Below are 12805 nucleotides of genomic sequence, written 5' to 3' on the forward strand. Positions count from 1 at the left end.
CCACGTTCATCTGTACAAACAATAGTACGCAAGTATAAACACAATGGGACCACGCAGCCGTCATACTGCTCAGGAAGGAGACACATTCTGTCTCCTAGAGATGAACTTACTTTGGCGGGAAAAGTGCAAATCAATCCCAGAACAACAGCAAAGGACCTCGTGAAGATGCTGGAGGAAACGGGTACAAACGTATCTATATCCACAGTAAAACGAGTCCTATATCGACATAACCTGAAAGGCCACTCAGCAAGGAAGAAGCCGCTGCTCCAAAACCGCCATAAAAAAGCCAGACTACGGCTTGCAACTGCACATGGGGACAAATATTGTACTTTTTGGAGAAATGTCTTCTGGTCTGATGAAACCAAAATACAACTGTTTGGCCGTAATGACCATCGTTATGTTTGGAGGAAAAGGGGGAGGATTGCAAGCCGAAGAATACCATCCCAACCATGCAGCACGGGGGTGGCAGCATCATGTTGTGGGGGTGTATTACTGCAGGAGTTAAAGGAGTTAAAGCTTGGTCACAAATGGATAATTACCCCAAGTATACTTCCAAAGTTGTGACAAAATGGCTTAAGAACAGCAAAGTCAATGTATTGGAATGGCCATCACAAAGCCCTGACCTCAATCCCATAGAAAATTTGTGGGCAGAACTGAAAAAGCGTGTGCGAGCAAGGAGGCCTATAAACCTGACTCAGTTACATCAGCTCTGTCAGGAGGAATGGGCCAAAATTCAACCAACTTATTGTGGGAAGCGTGTGGAAGGCTACCCAAAATGTTTGACCCAAGTTAAACAATGTAAAGGCAATGCTAACAATTACTAATTGAGTGAATGTAAACTTCTGACCCACTGGGAATGTGATGAACGAAATTAAAGCTGAAATAAATCATTCTCTCTACTATTATTCTGACATTTCACTTTTTTAAATAAAATGGTGATCCTAACTGACCTAAGACAGAGGAATTGTGTAAAACTACGTTAAAATGTATATGGCTAAGATGTATGTAAACTTACGACTTCAACTCTAGCTTCAGGGGGAAACTAGTTCCGCCATTGGGGTGCCAGGACAGAGAAGAGCTTGGACTAGGCTGACCGGGAGCTACCCACCTGAAAGGGTGGGAGGGCTAAGAGGCCAGAGGTGTCAGAATGAATAGCTCAGTTTGGGTTGTAGGGTTTAAGCAGGGCCAATAGGCAGTTCCTCTTGCTGCTCCGTAGGCAAGTACCATTGTCTTGTAGTGAATGTGACATGGGAGAACTTTGAACACCAGACGGGTTGTAGCGCTTTTGATAAGTTGCAGGGGTTTAATGGCACAAGCCAGGAGCCCAGCCAACAGAAAGTTGTACAATTCTTCCACAGCAACAGGAAAGTGTCATCATAATCTAATCCATTCAATAATGTATAATACTATGATTAAAGACCTATAGCATGACTAAAACTGATATCATAAAAGGGGCTCCCGAGTGAGGCAGCGGTCTAAGGCACTGCACCTCTGTGCATGGCTGCTAGCCTCTCAACACTGTCTTCCTGTTAAGGCTAGGACTGATGTCAAGGTTTTACTGCTAACCTACAAAGCATTACAGGGGCTTGCTCCTACCTATCTTTACGATTTGGTCCTGCCGTACATACCTACACTTACGCTACGGTCACAAGACACAGACCCCCTTACTGTCCCTAAAATTTCTAAGCAAACAGCTGGAGGCAGGACTTTCTCCTATAGAGCTCCATTTTTATGGAATGGTCTGCCTACCCATGTGAGAGACGCAGACTCGGTCTCAGACCTTTAAGTCTTTATTGAAGACTTATCTCTTCAGTAGGTTCTATGATTGAGTGTAGTCTGACCCAGTAGGCCGTTGCAGTCTCTGCTTGGCTGGTTCCCCTCTTTCCACTAGGATTCTCTGCCTCTAACCCTATTACAGAGGCTGAGTCACTGGCTTACTGGTGCTCTTCCATGCCATCCTTAGGAGGGGTGCCCCACTTGAGTGGGTTGAGTAACTGACGTGATCTTCCTGTCCGGGTTGGCTAGAGTCAGTCTGTTATATATGGAGTATTTCTCCTGTCTCATCCGGTGTCCTGTGTGACACTCTAATTCTCGCTCTCTCTCTTTTTCTCTGATTCTCTCTCTTTTTCTCTCTCATTCTCTCTTCTGTCGGAGGACCTGAGCCATAGGACTACCTGGCCTGATGACTCCTTTTTGTCCCCAGTCCACCTGGTCATGCTGCTGATCCAGTTTCAACTATTCTGCCTGTAGCTATGAAACCCTGACCTGTTCACTGGACGAGCCACCTTGTGAATGGAACTGCTGTTTTGGACTCTCTCTCTACCGCACCTGCTGTTGCTAAGTCTGAAGACCTGTTGCCCTCTACAACCACTGTGATTATTATTATCTGACCCTGCTGGTCATCTATGGACGTTTGAACATCTTGGCCATGTTCTGTTATAATCTCCATCCTGCACAGCCAGAAGAGGACTGGCCACCCCTCATAGCCTGGTTCCTGTCTACGTTTCTTCCTAGGTTCTGGCCTATCTAGGGAGTTTTTCCTAGCCACCGTGCTTCAACATCTGCACCGCATGCTGGTTGGGGGTTTAGGCCGGGTTTCTGTACAGCACTTTGTGACATGGGCTGATGTAAAAAGGGTTTCATAAATACATTTGATTGATTGCCTAGTTAAATAAAGGTAAAATTAAATTAAAAATACCGAAAAATATTACAAAAAATGTGGAATACCTTATCATTATAATGTTTTTATTTACAGAACCACATTCACAGTATATTATATAACAATTGCAAATGATGACTTTGACCCTTCAGAAAATAATTTTCAAAAACAGACACACTAACTTCGAGCACATTACAAACTCGCATGCTTCAAAGGAAAGAAAGCATATATCCAGAATACTAAAATGTCTAGAATAAAAAGAAAGCTTCACATGACCAGAATAATATAAAGAAATAAAGAGTCACATATCCAGAATAATATAAAGAAAGCGTCTCATATCCAGAATAATATAAAGTAAGCGTCTCATATCCAGAATAACATAAATCCTACAATAACTCCTATACAGTACCATGAGTTCCTCAATGTGCTCCGTTCAATGGTGCCAGGAAAGAAACAGCAACATCAGAGCAGCAGTGTGATGAAAGTTCTTATGCTGTTTTAAAGCAGTAGGCTGTAGGCCTGGCCATTTACACTAAAATACTAAACTACTGTATAAAACAAGTATTCAATCTGTAGAATCAGTTCCAGAAAGCATACACAGAGGATTTGGCTGTTGTGGTTCATCTTTTATCCTTTTCAGCAGATTTTTCACAAATTGCTTTACAGTACAAAGTTTGATATAAATATGTGTTGAACTGCCAATAGTAAACACGTTTTATTTCAATCAAATTTATATCTGGCAGTTTTTCAACGCACAATCAAATATTATGTGAGGCATTTATTGTTAACACACAGGGAAACACATACTGCAGTTAAGAGGCGATGTCATGTTCTTATTTGTCCCGTTTTGACATTCTTCGAACAGTAAAAAGATACAAGTATTTATACATCTCTGAGAGTACATCTGAAATATCACATTTGACAGATTTGAGAACTAGAAACACAAGCAGAGATCCAAAGCTCATGTATATACTTGCATGCAATAAACACTGGAGAGTGACGAAATAGAGGGAATGGGACATCAATAAAACAAAGTCTCTAAAATGAATTGTCAGTTTTAAATCCACAACAAATCTTTATCAGAAGAACACACTATTTAGTATAAAAACACCAATCTAACTTATTGCAGAAAATCCTGGGGCAGTGTTAGTGGTCTTTTTAAATTGCTTCTTACTCTGAAGTAGGCAGAATACTGTAGTTTACACTGTCCGCTGCAAGTAAGTTCAACTGCTCTAACAAGCGAGAGGGGGTTTGTATTGACAACAATAAAAAGTGAGGAAGATATATGGTATATACCCTCAGTCCTCATTGGAAGAACCTAAAGAAGTGCTATGATGCTCTCCTATGCTGTTCTATTATGTACATATTTATCTTACTATTACTATTACTTGTTATTTCTGACTGGACTTTTAAATATTAATATACTGCATTGTTGAGGGAGCATTGTTGAGGGAGCATTGTTGAGGGAGCATTGTTGAGGGAGCATTGTTGAGGGAGCATTGTTGAGGGAGCATTGTTGAGGGAGCATTGCTGAATAAAAACATTTAAGTGTAAGGAAAACTGTAGGTGCCGATTACTGCGAGCACTTTAGAGTCACGGGAAGATGTTTAGGGGGGGGTGATAAGGATATTTTGGTCGATGAGGGGTGTGGCTGAGGATCATTTTTATTGAGGGGAGGGGGATTTCTCTGCTCTGCAAACAGGAGTAATAAAGGCCTAGTTCACAAATTTTGTGGGGATTATAAAAAATCAGCCCACTCAGTATCCCTACTTCCCTCGGCTATATTTTACAGATTGAATCCTACTCATAGATCCATTTGTACTAATTGTGACTCTGCCAAGTACTGTAGTATGACAAGAACCAAGAAGGTCAGAGAAGAACGAGCGGAGAGACAGCATAACAAGGCTAAAATGTTCCTGACACACACAGCATATACAGTACATACATGAGAGCGTGACATAGTGTGGATATGAGAGGAAACATAAACTGATTTCAAGTAAAGAGATGAGATGTGGCGTGCGGGCGGGCGGGCTCGTGGTTCCTCAGGCCGGTCGGTGGGAGTCCCTCTGTGTCCCCATGAAGCCGGCTGGTAACCCACCGGTGTCACTCAGACAGACGTCTCACTCAAACCCTCCTGCTCTAGAGCTCAGCTGGGGTCAGAGGGGAAGACGAGAGTTTGCCTGACCTCATTCAATAACAAATAGTAGGGAATAAGAGAAAACTGACCCTTATTAAAGAAGCCCATGCCTGTACAGCTACAGAATCTCTGGCATTGAGTACAAGCAGGCCTCCGTGAAATAGCTACATCTCCCACTAGATGGCAGGCCTATATTAAATAGCTACATCTCCCACCAGATGTTTGAGTTTGAGTTTATTTAATTTTTACAGGGACAGTGCACATTAATCAACGTTTCAGTAAAAGTGCCGGTTTTAGCCAGCCGGATAATTTTAAACCGCAGTCCCTGGGCAGGTTATAATGTCAGGCCTTTATTAAATAGCTACATCTCCCAGTAGATGTCAGGCCTATATTAAATAGCTACAACTCCCACCAGATGGCAGGCCAATATTAAATAGATACATCTCCCACCACCTGAGTGTTTCCAGTATAGAGAGTAGAGGAGAGGTGAGGAGACACTCACCATACTGGCTTACTTGGTGATGGCGGAGGGTGATCCAGAGCGGTGAAAGTGGACTATCTGCCACTTGCCGTCACGGCGGTGCCAGATGCGTGTCTCCTCAGACTGGGCGGTGCGGGGCATGCCGTTGGTGTCGATGTACTGGGTGATGCGGATATAGGCGATGCAGGCAGCTTCCTCCCCGATAAGGTGGATGTGGGGATTCAGGATGGTGGTGTGGACAGGCTTACTGTTCTTAGACCACACTGGGGGAGGAGTAACATACACACAAGACAACAGTCAGTCAATGAATCAGTCATTCTATGACTGCAGGAGTTATCACACTGGTTTATGACTAGGTAGCCATAGTCTCTATCACTGATGATGATGCTGTTCCTTTACCAATGCTTTACACAATTCATATTTGAGAGGGTTAATTCATTTCACTCTCGTTATGTTTCCCTCCATTTCTCTCTTCTTTAATTTCTCTCTTCCTCTCTTCCTTGCTCTGTCATTTTCCCAATCAGTCCAATCAGGCCCATTGGAGCTGTTTCCTCTCGCTGGGAGAATAGTGGCTGATAAGAGAGGATTAGAGTGGAGCAGGTTCATCCATTACTCATCACAATGAGCCAAAAGCATTCAGTCTGCAGCCACTGTAGGAGCTAATGAACACTACATTCACTTACAGATAATGGCCCCAAGGTTCTGTTCTCCACAACTTCCTGTAATCCTAACCACATCTCATGGAAATCATAAGCTAGAGCTTATGAGCACATATAAAGGACTATTAAAGCATATTCCAAAAAATATATTATAAACTGGGTGGTTCAAGCCCTGAATGCTGATTGGCTGACAGCTGTGGTATATGAGACCGGGTATGACAAAACATTTATTTTTACTGTCTTACTTACATTGGTAACCAGTTTATCATAGCAATATGGCATCTCTGGGGGGTTTGTGGTATATGGCCAATATACCACGGCTAAGGGATGTATCCAGGAAGAACAGCCCTTAGCCGTGGTATGTTGTCCATATACCACACCCCCTCGTGCCTTATTGCTTAATTATACTGTAGTGTGTATAATATGTATACTCCCCCTTCACTGGGAGTGTAAATGAGTTGTTAGTGCTGTATAGCAAGAGTTTTGCAGCCCTCCTGTCTGTGTACAGCTCTGGGATTTGATGATATATCCCAAACAATTCAACACACGTTTCCTGTAGCTTGAAACTGTCTGTGTATAATGTAAAATTTGAAATTGATATAGTAGGAGGGAGGGAGGGAGGCAAGGAGAGAGCAATGCAACTTACAGTTCTCAAAGTAGAAGCGATGGAAGTCCAGGCCTTCCACCAGATTACCCAGAGCTTCTGGCTCAAACGCTGTCACACTGGGGTCACACATCTTACTATAGAGGGGGGGGGAAGAGAGAAAGAGAGAGAGAGAGAGAAGCAGACAGATATGAGTCAGGGATGGAGACAGTGAGACAACAGGAGAGAAAAAGGGCATGGGTTATCTTCCCGTCTGCACTTTGGAATGTTTCAGTGGAGCGACGAGGCTGACCCTCCATGCAGTATTACTGCTCTTTGGAATGTTTCAGTGAAGCGACGAGGCCGACCCTCCATGCAGTATTACTGCTCTTTGGAATGTTTCAGTGAAGCGACGAGGCTGACCCTCCATGCAGTATTACTGCTCTTTGGAATGTTTCAGTGAAGCGACGAGGCTGACCCTCCATGGGGTATTACTGTTCTTTGGAATGTTTCAGTGAAGCGACGAGGCTGACCCTCCATGGGGTATTACTGCTCACATAGTATTTTGGCACATGTGACTCAATACAGTGGAAAAATGGCAGTGTTTTGTGTGTCCATGGCAGATAGCTGAATGGATGTAAAAGGGTTGAGCGTGCAGGGAGCAGATTCTTTCCAGGCCTTTGTAATTGGCAGACAGCGTTATCATGACTGTGGAACTATAACAACCACAGCAAAAACGATCCCTCCTGCCCTGGATGGGAATTTTACTCCCTTGGATTTGAACAGATGCTCCAAGATGTGACAGACAAGTGACGGACAGGCTGGGGTGTTGTTACTCCCCTCAGGATGCTATGTCTGGAGGCAAACTGCTGCTGAATAGGACTATATCTGTCACGGTGTAGTGGGCTTGTGGGAAGGTCACACTACTCAAACACTTCAGATAGGCTATTGGGATATAGACATTTACTGTTTACTCAGAGCTGCATCAGCTAGAGTTGAATTAAATACAATGGCCTTGTTATTTATATGGTTCACACAGAGGGATCTATTTTAACAAACGTAACTTATGGTAAATCTAAGCGCTGGAGGTAGTGCTATAGGTCCAGGGGTGTGTCCAAAATATTTTAGCTATTTTCACAGCCGTTATTATGAGTGCAATAGCTGGCGGTGCCGTGAAAGGGCTGGGTTTTAATGAATAAACAAGTTGTACGTGTGACGAGGGCTTGGCCACTCACTGGCCATTCAAGGCATTCCATGGATGTGCTTGTCTCCAGCTCTGTAGGTTATTGATGATCTTCGCGTTGTCATCAACTCCAATTCAGCTGGGGGCACGAAATGTTCTAGTCCTAGTCCATTGTGGATTGATTCTACAGTTTATTTAATAGCATAGGCTACAGTAACGAGTAATAGCAACACACAAAAAAATATCCAGCTCAATATGAGTGTTGATTGTCAACATTGTTGTAATTGGCATCAATGAGTATAGGCCCTTTACATGTCGCACTTCACCTCCAATAAAAAATACTAAGCTCCCAGAAATGTGTGAGGTAGGTTCTCAATAGCCTTGATATGGCCTTATAGGACTGAACATTTTGAATAGCTAACACTTGTTTTTTTAAACACCCATCTAGTTGCTTCAACTAATTATTATTAAGTAACTGGTTCCACAGCCTTTTTGTTGGTTTACTCAACTTTTGTTACCTGAACTTAAGATTTTTAGTTGAGCCAAACTTAACTCCAACATGAGAAAACATAGGCAAAAATACTGTATATTAAAAATTATGCGTTTGCTCAATTTGTCTCATATGTTAGTTCAACTACAAATGATTATTTTTGGCATCTTACCCCGAAAAAAGGCGATGGAACTAGTTACACACACAGAGTGATCTTAACATTGTGTTTTCAATGTACATATTTGACACATTTTGACTATATAGTGCATGATCTTTTATATAGTCATTATTATTCAACATGTCTTCAACTGTTAGTGAACTGTGAGTGAACAGTGAGTGAACAGTGAGTGAATGGATGCAGTATGTGGTCTGTTTACTTACCTGTAGCTCTCAAAGTCTCCATTGCTGATGGCTTCTATGAGCTGCTCTGTTACCTTGATGATCTCCTGTTTCCTCACTGTGAAACATAGACACACCGGTCTGAAACCGTTCTGACACACCGTTCTGACACACCGTTCTGACACATAGCTCTGACACACCGTTCTGACACACAGCTCTGACAAACCGTTCTGAAACCGTTCTGACACACAGCTCTGACACACCGTTCTGACACACAGCTCTGACACACCGTTCTGACACACCGTTCTGACACACCATTCTGACACACAGCTCTGACACATAGCTCTGACACACCGTTCTGACACACAGCTCTGACACACAGCTCTGACACACAGCTCTGACACACAGCTCTGACACACAGCTCTGACACACCGTTCTGACACATAGCACTGACACACCGTTCTGACACACCGTTCTGACACATAGCTCTGACACAGACGTTCTGACACACCGTTCTGACACACAGCTCTGACACACCGTTCTGACACACCGTTCTGACACACCGTTCTGACACACCGTTCTGACACACCGTTCTGACACACCGTTATGACACACCGTTCTGACACACTGTTCTGACACACCGTTCTGACACACCGTTATGACACACCGTTCTGACACACCGTTCTGACACACAGCTCTGACACACCGTTCTGACACACAGCTCTGACACACCGTTCTGACACATAGCTCTGACACACCGTTCTGACACACCGTTCTGACACACAGCTCTGACACACAGCTCTGACACACCGTTCTGACACACCATTCTGACACACCGTTCTGACACACAGCTCTGACACATAGCTCTGACACACCGTTCTGACACACCGTTCTGACACACAGCTCTGACACATAGCTCTGACACACAGATCTGACACACAGCTCTGACACACAGCTCTGACACATAGCTCTGACACATAGTTCTGACACACCGTTCTGACACATAGCTATGACACACAGCTCTGACCCACCGTTCTGACACACAGCTCTGACACACTGTTCTGACACACAGCTCTGACACACCGTTCTGACACACAGCTCTGGCACACCGTTATGACACAACATTCTGACACACCGTTCTGAAGCCGTTCTGACACACAGCTCTGACACACCGTTCTAAAACCGTTCTGACACACAGCTCTGACACACCGTTCTGACACACCGTTCTGACACACCGTTCTGACACACCGTTATGACACACCGTTCTGACACACCGTTCTGAAACACCGTTATGACACACCGTTCTGACACACCGTTCTGACATACCGTTCTGACACACCGTTCTGACACACCGTTCTGACACACCGTTCTGACATACCGTTCTGACACACCGTTCTGACACACCGTTCTGACACACCGTTCTGACACACCGTTATGACACACCGTTCTGACACATAGCTCTGACACATCGTTCTGACACACAGCTCTGACACACCGTTATGACACACAGCTCTGACACATAGCTCTGACACACAGCTCTGACACACAGCTCTGACACACAGCTCTGACACACCGTTCTGACACACAACTCTGACACACAACTCTGACACATAGCTCTGACACACAGCTCTGACACATAGCTCTGACACACAGCTCTGACACACAGCTCTGACACACCGTTCTGACACACAGCTCTGACACATAGCTCTGACACACAGCTCTGACACATAGCTCTGACACACAGCTCTGACACATAGCTCTGACACACAGCTCTGACACACAGCTCTGACACACCGTTCTGACACACAGCTCTGACACACCGTTCTGACACACAGCTCTGACACTCCGTTCTGACACACAGCTCTGACACACCGTTATGACACACCATTCTGACACACCGTTCTGAAACCGTTCTGACACACAGCTCTGACACATAGCTCTGACACACAGCTCTGACACATAGCTCTGACACACAGCTCTGACACATAGCTCTGACACACCGTTCTGACACACAGCTCTGACACACCGTTCTGACACACAGCTCTGACACACCGTTCTGACACACAGCTCTGACACACCGTTATGACACACCGTTCTGACACACCGTTCTGAAACCGTTCTGACACACCGTTCTGACACACCGTTCTGACACACCGTTCTGACACACCGTTCTGACACACCGTTATGACACAACGCTCTGACACATCGCTCTGACACACCGTTCTGACACACCGTTATGACACACCGCTCTGACACATCGCTCTGACACACCATTCTGACACACAGCTCTGACACACCGTTATGACACACCGTTATGACACACCCTTCTGACAAACCGTTATGACACACCGTTCTGACACACCGTTCTGACACAGCTCTGACACACCGTTCTGACACACCGTTCTGACACACCGTTCTGACACACCGTTCTGACACACCGTTCTGACACACCGTTCTGACACATAGCTCTGACACTCCGTTCTGATACACAGCTCTGACACACCGTTCTGACACACCGTTCTGACACACCATTCTGACACACAGCTCTGACACATAGCTCTGACACACAGCTCTGACACACAGCTCTGACACACCGTTCTGACACACAGCTCTGACACACCGTTATGACAAACCGTTATGACACACCCTTCTGACACACAGTTATGACACACCGTTCTGACACACCATTCTGACACACCGTTCTGACACACCATTATGACACACCGTTCTGACACACTGTTCTGACACACCGTTCTGACACACCGTTCTGACACACCGTTCTGACACACCGTTATGACACACCGTTATGACACACCGTTCTGACACACCGTTCTGACACACAGCTCTGACACATAGCTCTGACACACTGTTCTGACACACAGCTCTGACACATAGCTCTGACACATAGTTCTGACACACCGTTCTGACACATAGTTCTGACACACAGCTCTGACACATAGCTCTGACACACCGTTCTGACACACCGTTCTGACACACAGTTCTGACACATAGCTCTCACACACAGCTCTGACACACAGCTCTGACACACAGCTCTGACACATAGCTCTGACACATAGTTCTGACACACCGTTCTGACACATAGTTCTGACACACAGCTCTGACAAATAGCTCTGACACACAGCTTGGCACACCGTTCTGACACACAGCTCTTACACACCGTTCTGACACACAGCTCTGACACTCCGTTCTGACACACAGCTCTGAAACACCGTTGTGACACACAGCTCTGACACACCGTTCTAAAACCGTTCTGACACACAGCTCTGACACACCGTTCTGACACACCGTTCTGACACACCGTTCTGACACACCATTATGACACACCGTTCTGACACACCGTTCTGAAACACCATTCTGACACACCGTTATGACACACCGTTCTGACACACCGTTCTGACACACCGTTCTGACACACCGTTCTGACACACCGTTATGACACACCGTTATGACACACCGTTCTGACACACCGTTCAGACACACCGTTATGACACACCGTTCTGACACACCGTTCTGACACACCGTTATTACACACCGTTCTGACACATAGCTCTGACACACCGTTCTGACACATAGCTCTGACACACCGTTCTGACACACCGTTCTGACACACCGTTCTGACACACCGTTCTGACACACAGCTCTGACACACCGTTCTGACACATAGCTCTGACACACCATTCTGAAACCGTTCTGACACACAACACCGACACACCGTTCTGACACACAGCTCTGACACCGTTCTGACACACAACTCTGACACACCATTCTGACACACCGTTCTGGCACGCAGCTCTATACTGAGAACTGCTGACAACAAGCACCATGATGAATAGGACTGTAGGACTAGGACTGTAGGACTGTAAGACTGTAGTACTGCAGGACCATGATGAATAGGACTGTAGGACTAGGACTGTAGGACTGTAGGACTGTAGGACTGCAGGACTAGGACTGTAGGACAGTAGGACTAGGACTGTAGGACTGTAGGACTGTAGGACAGTAGGACTGTAGGACTAGGACTGTAGGACTGTAGGACTGTAGGACTGTAGGACTGCAGTATTCCTGGCACTGGAATAAATAAATGAGTTGTTCCTGCTGTATAGCAACAGTTTATATTTAGCTTTGTAGACCTTTTGTACAGACCTGGGATGTGTGCATGTGTGTGTGTTGTCTGTTTGTGTGTGTGTGTGTCTGCCTGCTGCCTCTCAGTGCTTTGTTGAGTGTGAGGGGGCTGTTCTCTACCCACGCTGAGAGAT

General features: G+C 45.2%; 1 protein-coding gene across 3 annotated transcripts in view; it reads right to left on the reverse strand.

Moving 5' to 3' along the window:
• Window positions 1-2724: 2724 nt before the first annotated feature.
• camk2a (calcium/calmodulin-dependent protein kinase II alpha) overlaps window positions 2725-12805 on the reverse strand; it is a 151963-nt gene continuing 141882 nt past the window's right edge. The window contains exons 15-18 of one of the 3 annotated variants that reach the window (XM_064971496.1): window positions 8574-8649; window positions 6583-6677; window positions 5312-5540; window positions 2725-4809 (exon numbers count right to left, since the gene is read on the reverse strand). In XM_064971496.1, the coding sequence (XP_064827568.1) occupies window positions 4806-4809; window positions 5312-5540; window positions 6583-6677; window positions 8574-8649 (404 nt within the window). In that variant the 3' untranslated portion in view covers window positions 2725-4805. Of the gene's footprint in view, window positions 4845-5298; window positions 5541-6582; window positions 6678-8573; window positions 8650-12805 lie in introns of all 3 variants that reach the window. The other 2 variants (XM_064971494.1, XM_064971495.1) reach the window with 2 other exon arrangements.

This window comes from Oncorhynchus masou, chromosome 8 (genome assembly GCF_036934945.1).
Source record: "Oncorhynchus masou masou isolate Uvic2021 chromosome 8, UVic_Omas_1.1, whole genome shotgun sequence".
NCBI lineage: Eukaryota > Metazoa > Chordata > Actinopteri > Salmoniformes > Salmonidae > Oncorhynchus > Oncorhynchus masou.